The following is a 19207-nucleotide window of genomic DNA, read 5'->3' as shown; positions in this document are numbered from 1 at the left end:
TCTAACCTCATCTGTCAGCCTATCCATTACCACTGCAAACAGGAAGGGGCTCAGAGCTGATCCCTGATGCAGTCCCACCTCCACCTTAAATTCCTCTGTCACACCTAAGGCACACCTCACCATTGTTCTGCTGCCATCATACATGTCCTGTGCTATTTTAACATACTTCTCTGCCACACCAGACTTACGCATGCAGTACCACAGTTCCTCTCTTGGTACTCTGTCATAGGCTTTCTCTAGATCCACAAAGACACAATGTAGCTCCTTCTGAGCTTCTCTGTACTTTTCCACGAGCATCCTCAAGGCAAATAATGCATCTGTGGTACTCTTTCTAGGCATAAAACCATACTGTTGCTCGCAGATACTTACTTCTGTCCTGAGTCTAGCCTCCACTACTCTTTCCCATAACTTCATTGTGTGGCTCATCAACTTTATTCCTCTATAGTTCCCACAGCTCTGAACATCCCCTTTGTTCTTAAAAATGGGAACTAGAACACTTTTCCTCCATTCTTCAGGCATCTTTTCGCCCGCTAGTATTCTGTTGAATAAGTTGGTCAAAAACTCCACAGCCATCTCTCCAAATTGCTTCCATACCTCTACCGGTATGTCATCAGGACCAACTGCCTTTCCATTTTTCATCCTTTGTAGTGCCTTTCTGACTTCCCCCTTAGTAATCATTTCCACTTCCTGGTCCTTCACTCTTGCCTCTTCAACTCTTCCTTCTCTCTCATTTTCTTCATTCATCAACTTCTCAAAGTATTCTTTCCATCTATTTAGCACACTACCGGCACCAGTCAACACATTTCCATCTCTATCCTTAATCACCCTAACCTTCTGCACATCCTTCCCATCTCTATCCCTCTGTCTGGCCAACCTGTAGAGATCCTTTTCTCCTTCTTTCGTGTCCAACCTGGTGTACATGTCTTCATATGCCTCTTGTTTAGCCTTTGCCACCTCTACCTTTGCCCTACGTCGCATCTCGATGTACTCCTTCGCCTCTCCTCAGTCCTCTCAGTATCCCACTTCTTCTTCGCTAATCTCTTTCCTTGTATGACTCCCTGTATTTTGGGGTTCCACCACCAAGTCTCCTTCTCCCCTTTCCTACCAGATGACACACCAAGTACTCTCCTGCCTGTCTCTCTGATCACCTTGGCTGTCGTCGTCCAGTCTTCCGGGAGCTTCGGTTGTCCATCGAGAGCCTGTCTCACCTCTTTCCGGAAGGCCGCACAACATTCTTCCTTTCTCAGCTTCCACCACATGGTTCTCTGCTCTACCTTTGTCTTCTTAATCTTCCTACCCACCACCGGAATCATCCTACATACTACCATCCTATGCTGTCGAGCTACACTCTCCCCTACCACTACTTTACAGTCAGTAACCTCCTTCAGATTACATCGTCTGCACAAAATATAATCTACCTGCGTGGTTCTACCGCCGCTCTTGTAGGTCACTATATGTTCCTCCCTCTTTTGGAAATAAGTGTTCACTACAGCCATCTCCATCCTTTTTGCAATGTCCACCACCATCTGCCCTTCAAAGTTCCTTTCCTGGATGCCGTACTTACCCATCACTTCTTCATCGCCCCTGTTTCCTTTACCAATATGTCCATTACAATCTGCACCAATCACAACTCTCTCGCTGTCTGGGATGCTCAGAACTACTTCATCTAGTTCCTTCCAGAATTTCTCTTTCAACTCTAGGTCACATCCTACCTGTGGTGCATAGCCGCTAACCACATTATACATAACCCTCAATTTCAAATTTTAGTCTCATCACTCGATCTGATACTCTTTTCACCTCCAAGACATTCTTAGCCAGCTCTTCCTTTAAAATAACCCCTACTCCATTTCTCTTCCCATCTACTCCGTGGTAGAATAATTTAAACCCTGCTCCCAAACTTCTAGCCTTACTACCTTTCCACCTGCTCTCTTGGATGCACAGAATATCAACCTTTCTCCTAATCATCATGTCAACCAACTCCTGAGCTTTTCCTGTCATAGTCCCAACATTCAAAGTCCCTACACTCAGTTGTAGGCTCTGTGCATTCCTCTTTTTCTTCTGACGCTGGATCCGGTTTCCTCCTCTTCTTTGTCTTCGACCCACAGTAGCTGAATTTCCACCGACGCCCTGCAGGTTAGCAGTGCCGGGGGCGGGCGTTGTTAACCCGGGCCACGACCGATCCGGTATGGGATTCTTTAGATGAACGCTCATATTTGTTTGGCACAGTTTTTACGCCGGATGCCCTTCCTGACGCAACCCTCTGCATTTATCCGGGCTTGGGACCGGCCTACAGATTGCACTGGTTTGTGCCCCCATAGGGCTGCATTCTAAACGTATCATTCATAAAGTGTCTTAAAGACCGTTTTCGACAACGTGACTACATCCGGGGCACCTGGCCCTGTTGGATGGGTTCACTCGACTGACGCGTCATTCTCTCCTAATGCTTTTTGAGTTACACAAATGTTCAAACGACGATTAAAAGTGACGCATGATGGCTAAAAAGACTTTGGAAAGTTATCGGTGTCCATTAGATGTTGTTTTCAGAAATCGTTATGACAAGAGGTGTGCTTTGATCGACAATCCGACCCATGCCTTGGAGAAAGACAAATGGAGCACACAACAACTGTGGGCGTCGGTAACCTATCCAGACGTCGTCCACTATCTCCTCTTCGCGACAAGCGCATATACCGTGGACCAACTAAAGAATTACAAAAGTCTGGAGGCCGACAACCAATTCATAAATGGCTGGGTTCGTCATGCAGCGGTATGCATTGTAAGCAACCTATCTCCCCACACTGCTAATTACCGCACAATGCAATGTAAATATGTCAGCGTTGTGTTAAATTATGTTGATCATACCAGCGGAAGAGGTGTAGATTATTATTTTCGTTTTTGTTACACACACACACACAGATTTGACTGGGACAAGTACCAAGTGGAGCCCGCACCTTTTTCTCCACTTCCACAGCTACATTTTTAACTCAATCACAAAACAGCTAGTGGTGAGGTAACTTGTTTTTGTAAACTTATAATGAAACAGAAAATACCGATTTTGGAGACATGCATTGCATTCACACATGAGTATTGTGCTTGGCTGCTTCATCGACTCTACTAATAGGAGATAGCCACAGTATTTGCCGTTTGGTTGATAACTGCTCCGTTTTCTTGCACTGGTTCTTGATCACAGCTGGCAGTTAAAAGAAAGATGTTTTATAACGCCCGTTTGAGCAACCGATAACATAGTAGTACGTCCCCATTCATACGCCTTTCTGAAATGATTCCTGCTTTGGTACTGTGTTTTCGCGAATACACCAAACCAAGATGGCGCCAGTGTTCTAAATCGGAAGGTGTGTGACGTCATTTGAAAACAGTCTATTCTGGGTTGTACTCAGGATGGTTCCGGTCCACCAGTGGTCCTGTGAAAGAGCGAGAGCCTCAGAAGAAAGCTGTTACTCCCCAAGGGCGCTTTGACAAGGATGAGGAGAAAACTAAAGATGTTCTGGAAAGTAAGAATTTGGTTTTTTTTTTAATGGAGAAAAATACACATGGTATTTCAGTTACTCTTTTGTAATATTTCACTGTGTTGTCAAGCTCCACTGACATGAAATACATTATTTTCAGTATGTTTTTAATGAAAAATTTGAAATAAGGCAACCGGAATGGACCCATCCGTTTTTTCATGGCAAAACATGATTTTGACGTATATGGCCTTTGGTAACTCCCGCAATGAAAATACTCTCGAGGGATTTGTTTTGGAGAAGAAGCAGGAAGTGACGTTGTCAGCAGGACTGCACTCAGGTGACCTAGTGTGTGTATACTAGTTTTACCTGCTGGGAGATAGCTCTTTGTTCCTTCGTATTAGCCAAATGCCGGCTCGTTGTATTGCTGGATATTGTTCGAACACTCGGGAGGATGGATTTACTCTTCATATGTTTCCAAAAGACCCGGTTCGTCATGAAAAATGGATAGCACAGTTGCAAAGGACGAGAGCTCCATGGGTTCCAAATGACAGGTAGGTGTGTATAGAGCTCCCCAAAAAAAATAGTTGGGGTGGGCGTAATGCTCAAAGAACATAACAAAAGATCCGCACCGGTAAGTCAGGGGTGCTAAATGTATCGATGTGCGCGTCGGCACCGTGTCCGCCGATTGTGGCTTTGGCTGGGGTGGCTCACTGCGACGCCGAGCCGGGCGCTTTACGGCTTTGTCGTCACTCACGACTGAGTGCGCCATCGTCAGCGGCCGCGGCGTTGTTGTCGCTCGCGGCTGAGTATGCTACATACTGTCATGCTGTCGGGGAGTCTGTTAGTTAGAAGTGATCTGCTTATCATCTAAATATATCTAGAAACGATAGGGTATTATTGCCCCGGTCACTTCACTCCAATGTGAGATGTTCTCTTCTTCGAAAAGAGCATCCGTGTCAGAAGGGGTGTCGGAAAAATCCGATATCTGTTTTTCTTCTCCCGTAGCAGGTGCCACTACGTGTTTTTAATGGTGAATGTCCCAGTGTGACATTGATGATGATGTTGCAGGCAATATGGCTACCACTTTGTCGAGTGAGACTTTCGCAACTTTGCACATGGATGACACCCTCTCTGCTCATATTTATTTTTTCGTAAGACATTGAAGTGAATAATATGTATTTTTCATTACTATCTATTTTAGAGTGTGTGTGTGTGTGGTGTGTGTGTGTGTGTGTGTGTGTGTGTGTGTGTGTGTGTGGTGTGTGTGTGTGTGTGTGTGTGTGTGTGTGTGTGTGTGTAGACATGTCACTTGGGCTTTAAATTCTATATGCATTAAAGTTCGATTCTATTAAAAAAAAAAAATCTCCCAACATTAATATATCCCTTGTGTGCAAATACAGTTGAAGCCAGTAGTTTACATACACTTTGCAAAAATATTTCTTTTTTTGTCTCACTATGTCAAATCAGATTAAACCTCTCCTATTTCAGGTCAGTCAGGATCTTCAAAATTATTTAATTTTGTCAAATGCCACAATATTAAGAGAATTTTGAGATTTCTTCGAGGTAAAAAGTTTACAGTGTATACATTTTCTTAGTATTGACGAGCATTTCCTTTGAACTGCATGACAGGAGTCACTGCTGGGTTGATTAGTTGCTTTTTTTAATTAACACTCTGGCATCACACCGAACTCTCCAACAACAAGCTGCTCGGTTACGTTCACTCTTCCGCTCGTATACCTTACTTCCCAATACGCGCTTAAAGGGCTACACTCATAATTACAAATTTTACAGTATTTTGAAATTCACGTCAAGGCTCCACTTGACTCTACGAAAGCCTAAAAGATGATTGCTTGATGGTATATCGATAATTTAAGTTCAGATTTTTAATTCAATTGAAAGAGACAAACTTTTTTTTGTTTTACCAGAGTTAAAAATGGTTTTATGAAAACGAATGTGAGCATGGATGACTGTATGGATTTCATAAACACACTATTTTACAAGTGTAAGGATATATTTGTATAAAAATATGGACGGAAAAATACAGTGCCCTGTGAAAGTATTCGGCCCCTTTGAACCTTTCAACCTTTCGCCACATTTCAGGCTTCAAACATAAAGATAGAAAATTTAATGTTTCTTGTCAAGAATAAAAAACAAGTGAGACAGAATCATGAAGTGGGATGAAATTTATTGGATATTTTATACTTTAACAAATAAAAACCCAAAAAGTGGGGTGTGCAATATTATTTGGCCCCTTTACTTTCAGTGCAGGAAACTCACTCCAGAAGTTCAGTGAGGATCTCTGAATGATCCAATGTTGACTGATGATGATAAATAGAATGCACTTGTGTCTAATCAAGTCTCCGTACAAATGGACCTGCTCTGTCATAGTCTCAGGGTTCTGTTTAAAGTGGAGAGAGCATCATGAAGACCAAGGAACACACCAGGCAGGTCCGAGATACTGTTGTGGAGAAGTTTAAAGACTGATTTGGATACAAAAATATTTCCCAAGCTTTAAACATCTCAAGGAGCACTGTGCAAGCAATCATATTAAAATGGAAGGAGTATCAAACCACTGCAAATCTACCAAAACCTGGCCATCCCTCGAAACTTTCACCTCAAACAAGAAGACTTAGAGGTGCAGCCAAGAGGCCCTTGATCACTGTGGATGAACTGCAGAGATCTACAGCTGAGGTGGGAGAGTCTGTCAATAGGACAACAATCATTCGTACACTGCACAATTCTGGCCTTTATGGAAGAGTGGCAAGAATAAAGCCATTTCTCAAAGACAAGTTTAAAGTTTGCCACAAGCCACCCAGGAGACACACCAAACGTGGAATAATGTGCTCTGGTCAGATTAATCCAAAATTAAACTTTTTGGCCACAATGCAAAATGATATGTTTGGCGTAAAAGCAACACAGCTCATCACCCTGAACACAGCATCCCAACTGTCAAACATGGTGGTGGCAGCCTTATTGTTTGGGCCTGATTTTCTTCACCAGGGCCGGGAAGATGGATAAAATTGATGGGAAAGATGAATGGAGCCAAATACAGGACCATTCTGGAAGAAAACCTTTTTGAGTCTGCAAAAGACAGGGCAATGATCCAAGACATAAAGCCAAATCTACAATGGAATGGTTCACAAATAAACATATCCAAGTGTGAATGGCCAAGTCAAAGTCCAGACCTGAATCCAATCGAGACTCTGTGGGCCGAACTGAAGACTGCTGTTCACAAATGCTCTCCATCCAACCTCACTGAGCTCGAGCTGTTTTTGCAAGGTAGAATTAGCAAGAATTTCAGTCTCTCAGTGTACAAAATGATCTCCCAAGCGACTTGAAGCTGTAATTGCAGCAAAAGGTGGCACTACAAAGTATTAATGCAGGGGGGGGGGATAGTATTGCATGCCCCACTTTTCAGGTTTTTATTTGTTTAAAAAAAAAAAAGTATATAATATCCAATAAATGTCGTTCCACTTCACACTTGTGTCACACTTGTTGATTCTTGACCAAATTTTTTTTATATCTTTATGTTTGAAGTCTGAAATGTGGCTAAAGGGTTAATAGTTCAAGGGGGCTGAATACTTTCATAAGGCACTGTAAATATAAGCTAACGTCTTTATTTCAGATGTCAAGAAATGTCTGTGGCTCCCAGTGTTGTTGTCTTTTTCGTGGAAACCAGGTCAAAATGGCTCTTTTAAAGGTTGCCGACCCCTGGTTTAGCGTTATTGTCCATTTGGAGGACCTATTTGCGCCCAGTTTTTAGCTTCTAGCTGATGTCTTGAGATGTTGCCTTAACATCTCTATGTGATGTTCTTTCTTCATGATGCTGTCTGTTTTATGAAGAGCTCCAGTTTCTGCTGCAGTAAAACAGTCCCACAACGTGATACTGCCAGCTGCATGCTTCACAGTTGGTATGCTGTTCTCAAGTCTACAAGCTTCCCCCTTTTTCTTCCTGATGTAACTTTGGTCATTATGGCCACACAGCTCCACTTTAGTTTTATCAAACTACATGTCGCCAGAAGTTAAGATATTTGTCTTAGTGTCTTTTTGCGAACTGTAATCTGGCTGGTTTCTTTTGAAGCAATGGCTTCATTCTCAGTGAATGGCATTTCAGCCCATTTCGGTGGAGAACTTGAGTCACTGTGGATAATGACACTTTCTTACCGGTGTGACGGTCTGAGCGCTCCCTCGTACTGAAAAGTCTACTTGTGATGAATGCGGATGCGTTACTAACAGGGGAACTCTGGGTACGTAGCAGACACTTACTGGGAAATCCCCCCGGTCTCATAGTTCCCCTTCTTCTCCATAGAGGGTGCTAACGTAGTTATATCCTAACCTAACCTTAAAACAAAAGTTGATAAAAAGATATACACGTATATGTACGTTCGTCTTTCTGAGACGTCCATAATGAACATGAACACTCTGCGACAAGTTGTCGAATGGCACATGTTGAAGCATGGATGGGGATGTTTCAGACTTGCTGAAAGTTTCAAAATATGCGCGCATGCAGATTAATATATGTGCATACATGTTAATCAAAAGGAGACTTTTCAGCACTGGGAACGCTCACAGCATCACACTGGCTTTATCAAGCATCTTCACAAGGTCTTTGGCTTTTGCTCTGGAGTTGATTTGTACATTTCGGACCAAAACATGTTAATCTCTGGGGCACAGAGCCTGTCTCCTTCCAGAGAGGTATGGTGGCTGGACTTTCCCATTATGGTTATACTTGCATGTAATTGTTTCAAAAGATGAGCTATGCACCTTAAAGCATCTGAAAATTACACCCAAGGATGACGCAGACTTGTTGCGCTACATGATTCTTTCACCAATTCCCTGGCCGATTTTTTTATTTTTTTTTTTTTTTTTTTTTTTCCCCCTCATGATTTTAAACAAGGAAGCAGAGTATTTTAGGTGTGGCCTTAAATACATCCAACAGGTGTGCCATCACTTAAGTCAGATGTAGTCATTTAAATTATCAGGATATTCTCAAGCAAGGACCTCAATATCTGGGCTTCCCCATGTTCTTTTAAGACAGTGCTTTGTAAATGTAAACTTTTGACATTGAAGAAAATAATGCTAAGTTCGCTAAGAAATTCTCTCTCTCATTATTGTGCCATTTAACAAAACTCAATAATTTTGGTGATGCTGACTGACCTGAAACAGGAGAGTTTTATTCTTATTTGGATTCAGACCGTGAGACTTGAAAAAAAAAAAACTTTGTTTTTCCACAGTGTACTTAAACCCCTGGCCTCAACTGTAAGTTTAGCTAATTTATCTACCCATCATGTTTCCAGCCAACTTGTGTTGACTAAATTTCACAATGAGCAAATGAGCTTTCATACTGCATCTCGGAAATTTTAAGAAAAAAGTCATTCCAATATTTATTTTCATAGCATTCATTTTTCTAACTAGTAATGTCAGTGACACTAATCAAGCACTGTTTTCAAAGAAAAGGTCACACAGAGAGCATAGCACCAAGCACAGTTAAGTGAAGTTGTTATAAATATATGACTAAAGTATTTCTCATCCCAAAGGGTTTCCTGAAGATGTGAATCCTGGAACCAAGGAAAAGGGAGGTCCCCGAGGTCCAGAGCCCACCCGCTACGGAGACTGGGAGAGGAAGGGTCGCTGTGTGGACTTCTAGTTCATTGTCTGTGTTGTACATTATTCCACCTGGAATATACTTTGGAATTGTCTGCAATGTGACATTTAGATCAGAATGAGAACGCTACAAAGTATGTTGCTGAGTGGCGTACCATAATCCATGCGAGACCTAAAGTGTGTATCCTAGCCAAGATGGACTTCTCGTCATCCACTGATAAATTGCTCTATTCTCCTAAGAAAACTTCAAGATCACCACAATGATTCACGTTTTTAAGAGACATGAATGAGTAATGGTGCAAAAATTAGGGTACTGATGTAGTACCTTCAATTGTCATACTTTTCTGTAGAGTGCCGAATGACATACTGCACACTGGATTAGATTGGATCTTTGACCAAACTATCTGCATTCCGAAGGCTAGATGCAGTTTGTTGAAGGATGTGGTCGGTGGAGAGAGGTTGGCTGTGTGGCTGGTATTTAACTGGTACAGGTCAGTGTAGATGGATAGCTTTGTTACTCTTTATGACTCATATTTATGCTAATTGTGTTTTTTCATCAAAGTAGGTCTTATTTGATTCTTAATATTATTATGGTGGTACCCAGAAGCAGAGGAGAAACACACTGTTACACTTTCACAATGACAGTCCTCACATAATTACAGATGTATAAATAAAGTAAAATATACGAGTAAAGTTTGATTTACAGAGTATTGTAATTCATTTTGATGGTCTTCACACTCAAATGTAGTCTTTTTCATACTGGACACAGTTGAAGACTTGAGACGGTTGAAAAGGGCTGAAGGGTTGAAAACTAATGAGCCAAATTAATTTAACCGACTAATAAATTAATTTCAGTTAAAAAAAACCTTTGTGGTTAGTTGTTTGAAATTTATTTAAATGCATATACAGTATATTCCATCCATCCGAGGGAAGTAGCTTTAGCAGGAATACTCAGACTTCCCTTTCCCCATGCGCTTATCCAGCTCATAAGAAGGGATCCCAAGGCTGAGAGAAAGTCTCTCCAGAGTGTCCCAGGTAATCCCCGGGGTCTGTTTCCGGTGGGACATGCCTGGGACATCCCTCACCAGGGAGGCAATCGGGAGGCATCCGGATCAGATACCTCAGCCACCTCATCTGGCCCTTCTCAATGCGGAGGAGCAGGAGCTCGACACTGAGCCCATCCCGGATGACCGAGCTTCTCACCCTATCTCGAAGGGAGAGCCTCTACCGCCAAAATTCTCCCGAAAAAATAAATTAGTCTTTTATGTAAAAAAAAAAAAAAGTAGCGATCCGTCTGGTGTCCAAATCAGCCGGAAATTGTCAACTGAAGTCACCGTGTTGACAACTAGTCGCCATCTTGTCGATATTCCATTGTTTGTTTCCGTGAGTAGGCATTTCACTTCATCTTCGTTACGACGCAGCGTAGTTCTTTCATCGATCCAACTTGTATCACGGGGAAGTGCATTTTTAAATTATGCTTGGGTTGAAAGTAAGGAGTTTGGGAGCTGGGTTCGTCGAGATCCAAAAGATCGGCATATGTTTTACTGCCATCTGTGCAAGCAGAGTTACCAGCTTGAAAAGATGGGCGTCAAAGCGCTGGAGTTGCACCGGAAAAACAGGAGACATGCTGATTTGGCGAAGACTCTCTCATCTTCCGTTGGTTTAAATCTGTTTCTAAAATATCAAGATAGTGAAGCATCAACTTCAGGCAGTGGTACTAGCAGTGCATGGGCACTAGGGATCGCAAAAAAACACTTTCATAACCGATTTTAACCGAACAGTTGTAGCAAAAAAAAAAAAAAAAACCATTAACCGGTTTTAAAACCGGTACCATAGTGGTGTTTACATAATTCACCCGCGGGACCTTGAGTTGGGGCCGCACGGACTGTTATTGTTGTTGCTTTTCCGGAGTGACGAGTTCAGAGTTCCCCCCGTTATGCAAGTAGTGTTTTGATGTCTGCCAATAAAACACGTTTTGTTCCTGTGTCCGACACTCCGCCTCCGACTCCTTTTCTCCGGTGCTACACCATCGATGTTAATTTACTCCACGGTAATGGGGTAGTTTGTGCACAATATTGACGAACAAGCTTGTTGAATGTGGCTTTCAACAACGCACTCGTGTAAGTTAAATTTTTGTTATTTTTTTTTTGTAAAAACGTTTTAATGTTAACATTATTCTTTCGGACTTTCGGAAAGGGCATGAAAGTATACCGAGCGTTTCCTCGATGCCATGTTTGATGTTTCTTTGATTGAACTGAATGTTCTTTTGAGTCCAACTTTACTCTAACAGCGAAACTTGAAAAAAGTGGAAATGATGTTGAAAAAATAGCGCAATGTGGAGTACCGGAACAGAAAGAAATGATTGGAAATTTTAACCGATTTTGAAAGTCCGATTACGGTTTCAGTTTTTAAAAACTGAAAACCGGTTATAACCGGTTATTTGTAACCGGTTGCGATCCCTAATGCGCACCTACAGTTGTCCAGCCATCGACTTCAACCAGCCAGAAGTCAGGCTTTATGAACGTAGTTCAATACACGAAGACGTACTCGTTAAAGGCAGAGATCGTGTGGACTTTAAAAGTGATCTGCAGCAATTACAGTTACAAATCTTGTGAAAATAATTCAAAAGTGTTTGCAGTCATGTTCCCAGACAGTGACATTGCTAAAAACTACCACTGTGAGAAAGGAAAACTTCATACTTGGCTCTATTTGGCATCGCTGCCCACTTTTTATCTCTACTGCCTCAAAGCCAAAAAAAGCCAGAATAGAGACTGACATATCTACGCTTATTGAGAAGGCTGACAGGCTGTGTGAAGAGGCAGAAGAAAAGAGGAATCTGAGGTTTATCACCGAGGCCAATGCACCCAGAGGCAGAGCAAAGGACAAGAGAGCCACTTTGGCACTTCTGCAGCAACAAATAGAGGAGGCCCTGGGTAGGCTCAAGGAGCGAGACTCGTAGGGGTGCTGAGACAGACATCAGTAGAAGACATTTGTGTATATAGTTGCAATTGTAGTTGGAATCTGTTTTTCTGTATACTGTTATGTGAAGACGTTGACAATGATCATATCAATGAGAACTACCACAAGGGGTGACAGGTGATCACTGTCAGAGGTACTGAGATACTGTAACATTTGATGAACCAAGAACGTTTGATGGCACCATTGGGTGAGTCTTTTTTCCTTCCTCTTGATTTCCCACGATGGCCCTAAATTTTTCGTGTCGGCCCTAAATTTTTTCCGTGTCAGCCCTAAATTTTTCGTGTCAGCCCCTAAGAATGCCCCTAAAAAGCCCTTAAATTTTTTTGGTCAGACTGAGTATGAACCCTGTAGGATCTCATACCTGACCCAGAGAAGGCACGCTACCCTTTTCCGGCTGAGGACCATGGTCTCAGATTTGAAGGTGCTCATTCATATTGCAGCCGTTTTACCCTTTGCTGCGAAAAGCTCCAATGAGCGTTGGAGATCACAGCTTGTTGAAGCCAACAAGACCTCATCATCTGCAAAGAGCAGAGATGCGATACTGAGGCAACCCTATACGCCTCGGCTGCGCCTCGAGATTCTGTCCATAAAACTCTCACTCGAAACAAGTTCGACTTATTGTCGGCAATGCAGACCAAACTCTGACAGCGGTCGTACATGGACTGAACAGCCCGTATAGGGGGTTTGGTACCCCATACTCCTGGAGAAGTTACTTTTGACATCACAAGAGATTTGTTTCTTTCAATTCTACAGGACACGACATCTATGACCCATCCAGCAACGTAATATTTGTACGTGTCCTGACTTTTATACGCTTTCAAACTCTTCTGTGTAAACCTCAACGATTTATTCACCAGATACATGTGAATATTCAGCTTTCCAAGATAGGGAAGCGAATTAAAAGTCAATTGGAGAAAACATCGACTTTGTCATTAAAAATGGATCCTCTATGCAAATTGTCTTTAATTCAGGGGTCACCAACACGGTGCCCGCGGGTGAATGGTAGCCCGCAAGGACCATATAAGGTGCCCGTGAGGTATGTTCTAAAAATACCGTAGGCCACAAATTGTTACTATTATTTATGCTTTAAATTCTGACCCTGGCTTGCTTACGTGAATGTCATTTATTGCAATAAAATAAAGCAAAAATATTTTATGTACGTGTAATGAACTGAGTCTGAAACAAAGCAAACAGGTCACGAAGCCCTTTATACGATCGATGCTCACGAAGTAGCCCTCGGCCTCATAAAGGTTGCTGAGCCCTTCTCTAATTTTTACACCTACCTTTGTTTATTATCAACTTCTAAATGTTTAACGGTATCAGACAATACTCTGGGTCTCTTGGTATCAGACATATTTTCGTTCACTCTTCACGGAATTAACATTCAACAATGCTTTGTTTGACCGGCAGTATGGTGGCGTTAATGAAAATCACGTGATTTTATGATGTAGGCGCATTTCCTATATTCACGTAATATTTTGCAAACAAACCAGAATGTGTAATAGTTACCACCATGGGACAGACTTTGTTTATCATTTAAAAAAAAAATTGCAGGCTTTTAAGTAGAATGAAATATTTTCATCCGATTTTCAGGTGACATTTAAGCTGCATACCATTTCAACAGAAACCTCAGAGAACATGATTCTTCAAGTACTTAAATCCCAAATGGAAAGAAAGTTTTAACTATCTTGTGCCTTTTATAAGATATTGACCATGAAATTTTTGTTTGTTTGACAGTTTTCAAATATTGCCATATTTTTATATATTTTAAATTTTTATTTTATATTTTTTTTTCCTTCATAATGGATTTCAGATTCTAATTCAGCATAAAAACAACAGCAAAACAAAGCAACAATGGAAAAATCCAATCACGTTAATATCCTGCTCTCGAGCATTATCTTGCTGCCATGAGCATGATCACCCTCTAATTAATTCAGACTCGACTTCAGTATACTGTATAATTATTAGTGACGTCTACATGTGCAGTGGCTTTTACACCATGTTCGTCTGTTAGTCTGGGTTGTAGGCAAGTTTGAAGCCCATTGCTTGCGTGCGTAAAGCCTTCGTAACTGAAGAGTACTCTTACCTTACAACACAGCAGATGAGAATTCACTTAGGAGTGTGGTTTACTGCTGAGGATAAGCAAACTCAAGGCTGAATGGCTTTGTAAAAGGATGCCCATGTCCCTACTGATTATACACAAAGCCAATGAGATTCTTATCAACAATACTTTTATAGACTTTTATACAATTATAGTTTATATTTTTAACAACCGTAAATTTCACAGTCATTATGATGCACCTACTACATTGGTAAGCTTCGGCACTTAAGTGGAAACACATGATCCTATCATTGAAATATTGGCGTCTACCACAATCAGTCAATCCAATATTAGTGATGGAAATTTGAATTGAGTCTCGGGAAAGTCATGGAAAATTCATGGAATTTTGATTCTCTACGAATTCTGTACGAACCCTCCATGTCTCTAGAGCTAGTTTCTGTTGAACTAACCAAGTCGTAAACAAATTTTTATTCCTATACACTTAGTTATATAGTTGTTTTTTGTTGTTTGGTTCTATGTAGCCAACTCAATCATTTTCGTGTGGTATTCACAATGTTTACATTTTTTGCATAGCCTCTTACATTAATACTAGAACAATTAGCGGAATAATGTGACCATTTCAAGAATGTTTCATAGATACAGAGGGACCTTCATCAACAATTGAGCCTGCCCAGGTAATGTCTAATTTTTGCCATTGATATTTCATACATTTCAATACATTATTGTCGGACATTTTATTACACATTTTCATTTGTTTTTCAGATAGTAATATCTGACGCTGAAGATGTTGATCTACCTGAAACAAATCCAGTCAATCTTTCTTGTTATAGGTAAATAACATGAAAAAAGTTGTTTTTACGTTTTTAATGTCATTCACTTGATGAGGGTAAATATTTAACACATTTGAATGTTTTAATTGTAATATTTCAACAGCAAATACACAGCTCTTTTTTGACCACATGTGGAGGAGCACCTTGAGGCAATATGGAGAATTTCCAACATCCAACAGAGTAAAATGAGCATATTCCTGGTGTTTGGTTTTACTCCGTAGTATTTTTGGAATTTAGATTACTTTTTAATCAAGGTAGTAAATTCTGAACTGTCTGGAATGTACACCAATCACAATCATCTTTGCAGCGAGGAGACGACCATGACAGTGCAGGACATGGTGGCAAACCTATAATGTCTTATCGACACAAAAAGTCAGGAGGTTCAATGTCTCAGGGGGCTGATTTTTGGGATGGAGCAGTCAGAGGTTTCAAGCGTACAACATACTCTGAAACGTGTAACATGAAGGTCAGATTTACTGATGATGCTGGTATTTCTGAGAAAGGAGTTGACATGGGTGGTCCAAGACGAGAGTTTTTAACTCTGCTAATGAAGCAACTGAAAGACTGGCCATTTTTGATGAAGGTTCTTGGTCTACAATCCAAATGGTATGTCTAGATTCTGTCTGTCTGTCTGTCTGTCTGTCTGTCTGTCTCTCTCTCTCTCTCTCTCTCTCTCTCTCTCTCGTCTACAATGCAAACGGTATGCCTAGGCGCACTCCTCCACACAGATATTCTCTAGATCAGACAGGTTTTTGGGCTGTCGCTGAAAAACAGCTCCCTGCAAAGATTTTCTATTGGGTTTAGGTCTGGAGACTGGTGGGGCCACACCAGAACCTTGATATGCTTCTTACGGAGCCACTGCTTGGTTTTCCTTGGCTATGTGCTTCGGGTCATTGTCATGTTGAAAGACCCAGCCACGACCCATCTTCAGTGCCCTGACTGACGGAAAGAGGTCGTTCCCCAAAATCTTACAATACATGGCCGCGGTCATCCTCTCATCTACAGTTCAGTCGTCCTGTCCCATGTGCAGAAAAACACCCCCAAGGCATGATGCTACCACCCCCATGCTTCACAGTAGGGATGGTGTTCTTGGGATGGGACTCATCATTCGTCTTCCTCCAAACACGGTTAGTGGAATTTTGACCAAAAAGTTCAATTTTGGTCTCATCTGACCACACAACCTTCTCCCATGACTCCTCTGTATCATCCAAATAATAGTCATCGGCAAACTTAGGTCGGGCCTTGACATGTGTTGGTTTAAGCAAGGGAACCTTCCGTGCCATGCATGATTTCAAACCGTGACGTCTTATTCTATTACTAACAGTCACCTTGGATACAGTGGTCCCATGTCTTTTCAGGTCACTGACCAAGTCCTGCCGTGTAGTCCTGGGCTGATTCCTCACCTTTCTAAGGCTCATTGAGACCCCACGAGGTGATATCTTGTATGGAGCTCCACTCCGGTTGAGATTGACCATCATGTTTTGCGTCTTCCATTTTCTTATGATTTCTCCAACCTTGGACCTTTTTTCACCAAGCTGCTTGGCAATTTCGCCGTAGCCCTTTCCACCCATGTGGAGTTGTACAATTTTGTCTCTGGTGTCTTTGGACAGGTGTTTGGTCTTGGCCAAGTTACAAGTCTTACTGATTCTATGGGGTGGACAGGTGCATCTGATTCAGGATAATACATGGAGTGGAAGTGGACTTTTAAAGGCGGGCTAACAGGTCTTTAAGGGTCAGAATTATCGCTGATAGACAAGTGTTCAAATATTTATTTGCAGATGTATCAGACAAATAAATCGTTAAAGAAATCATAAATTATGATTTCTGGATTTTTCTTTTTAGATTCTCTTCAGTGGACATGCACCTACAATGAAAATTTTAGACCCCTCAATGATTTCTCAGTGGGAGAACTTGCAATATAGCATGTTCAAATACATATTTTGTTCACTGTATATGTCCTTCAAATGGATGATATCACTGAGGTACTTAATATTGGAAATTTGACATTGTTAAAGAATCGTATTCGGAATTGTTGGTTACAAGTGAGTGCGTATATTATGAGCATTTTATGTTCACTTTCAGATACCTTATACCGCTGAAAAAATACTAGATTTTGGTATACAATAAAAGCTTCCTGTTGTATTTTATAACTATAAAATATTAAAAGGGAAAGAAAGTCATAATTTATGAAGAAAAGGATAATGGCTGGAACATTTAGTAGGCCAATTTAGATAAACAAAACTAATGTAAACGCTTCAGATGATTAATTTATAAACTTGAGAGCGAAATTGTGGAATTTGATAACGTGTCAGATTGTTCATCCTCTTGTACAAAAAGTGTCCAAAAAATTCATTGTAATTTGTGGAATATAGAGCTCGTGCACGTGACGTCATCATTTTAACGGCGCCATATTCCCGGTCAAAAAGAGCTGCTTGACAGTGTGGGAGACATTGAACCGGAGCAGAATATTCACAATACCGGAGACTTGTTGTGCTGTTGGTTGTTACAACAAACGAGCCAGATATTCAAAGATATCATTCTATGGAATACTAGCTGAAAACACCAGAAAAGATCGATGGATTTCAGCAATTAAATGTAATGGATGGTGCCCAATCGAATACGCATGACTGTGGAGCGATCACTTCATTTCAGGTAGGAATTTTTCTTCTCAGTCTCAAATTGCCAAGTATTTACAATGCCAAGTTGTCTTATTTGAGAACAATGCGTATTTAAAAAAAAAAAAGTTTGTTGCAGATGTTTACAGAGGTTAAGTGTGGCCGCCATCGCTTCCGTGTATGTTCCGTGGAGACGACTGTAATTTTTTTTTTTCAATCATAGGAAAAGAATGCGAGTTTGTGTAAAAACCATGGGTCATTTATTTAAATATTGGTATTTGTATTGAATAATAGCTGAAAAGATCGATGGATTCCGGCAAAAGTTAAAGTGTTGCCTAACGCACTCCCGTTCAGGAGCAGTCAAAACCGTTACTATGTGGGATTTATTCCTGATTGAGAACAGATCCAGCAACGAAGTATTTGTATGCGTCCAGACTTTTCTATGCTTTCAAACTCTTCCGTGTAAATCTCGACGACTTACTCAACAGATCCATCGAGTTGTCCAAGACAAGTGGAAGCGAATTAACGGTCCAATTTCTTATCGGCAAAAACATCGACTTTGGCATCATATACGTGTCCTCTATGCCGAGTGCATCTAATTTTTCCATGTACCGTCATTTATTTTGTGCTTCTAAATGTCTGACAGTATCGGACAAGACTGGGCATCGTGCTACAAGACACAATTCCGTGTCGTCTCAAACCGACTCAGCATTGAACAATGCTTAGCTTGACCAGCAATATGGCTAAATGGATACACAAAAGTCAAGTGATTTTATGATGCAAGTGCACGAGCTCTATATCAATTAAAATGCCTGACGACCAAGACGAGAGGTGGTCGTGGCAGTTGACATGTTTGACCATGGGGAATATTATTGTCTGTACCTCCTATTACATATGTATGTGTCAATGTATCTTCTAAATCTTCCTGGGCATGCTGCAAATGTTTAGATTATATTCATGTCTCCAGGGATCCATAACATGCCAAGTATTTAGATTTATCGCATCGCTTTCCAAAACAATGTGTGTATGTTTACGATGCTTTTTGCCCTGACCGGAAGTCAGAGCCTATTGACTATGGCAGGAGACATAGTGGATGCAGAGTGCGCAGTCATTTTTTTATTCTATGTCGTTGGTTTTGTACTTCTTGACCACCACTGGGCTTTCGTTTTGGTGTTTCTGCTTTCGTTTTGGTATTTTCCACTTCTGATTTTGTGTTTGCACTTTACAATGTAGTTTGTAGTGTTTATTTGAATTTATGACCATTTTCCCAAAAGCACATTTGTGACTTTACACAGTGATTTTAAACCATAAGCCGACTCCCGGTTTCCAATTCACAAGATTGTAAGCAGAGTCAAAAATGTGTGTGAGGAGGGAATGATGTTCATGTGTATGATGTGGTGCTTTTCCGAAACACAGTGAAAAATGTGGCTCTTGATCTGTGACTGGTTGGTCACTCTTGATCTAGCTAATATCTAGGAAAAGTGGAATGAGCCGGGAGGCACAGCTTGCAAAAACCAACACAGTCAGTCACATCCAGAAGATGGGTTACAACTGTCAGGTTCCCTAGCTCAAGCAACTTCTGAGCCCACATACAAAGCATCTCAAATGGGCCAAGTAGAAAAAGGATGTTGATTGTTGGCCAGTGGTCCAAGTTCC

General features: G+C 41.2%; 1 protein-coding gene across 1 annotated transcript; it reads left to right on the top strand.

The window, feature by feature from the left end:
• The first annotated feature begins 2531 nt into the window (after positions 1 to 2531).
• Positions 2532 to 11085, top strand: sdhaf4 (succinate dehydrogenase complex assembly factor 4). Its single transcript, XM_061836876.1, has 3 exons — positions 2532 to 2764; positions 3393 to 3506; positions 8999 to 11085. Exons 1-3 carry the CDS (start codon positions 2608 to 2610, stop codon positions 9106 to 9108), a joined length of 381 nt encoding a protein of 126 aa, XP_061692860.1. The 5' UTR covers positions 2532 to 2607; the 3' UTR covers positions 9109 to 11085.
• The last annotated feature ends 8122 nt before the right edge of the window (positions 11086 to 19207 follow it).

This window comes from Syngnathoides biaculeatus, chromosome 12 (genome assembly GCF_019802595.1).
Source record: "Syngnathoides biaculeatus isolate LvHL_M chromosome 12, ASM1980259v1, whole genome shotgun sequence".
Taxonomy (NCBI): domain Eukaryota; kingdom Metazoa; phylum Chordata; class Actinopteri; order Syngnathiformes; family Syngnathidae; genus Syngnathoides; species Syngnathoides biaculeatus.
This window is presented reverse-complemented; position numbering and strand designations above follow the sequence as displayed.

Excerpts from the sequence above, each read along its gene's own strand:
- sdhaf4 (XM_061836876.1), top strand. The coding sequence starts at position 2,608 with ATGGAGCACACAACAACTGTGGGCGTCGGTAACCTATCCAGACGTCGT. Across the intron at positions 2,765-3,392 it reads GCTGGGTTCGTCATGCAGCG|GATGGTTCCGGTCCACCAGT; the intron begins GTATGCATTGTA and ends GGTTGTACTCAG. Across the intron at positions 3,507-8,998 it reads AACTAAAGATGTTCTGGAAA|GGTTTCCTGAAGATGTGAAT; the intron begins GTAAGAATTTGG and ends CTCATCCCAAAG.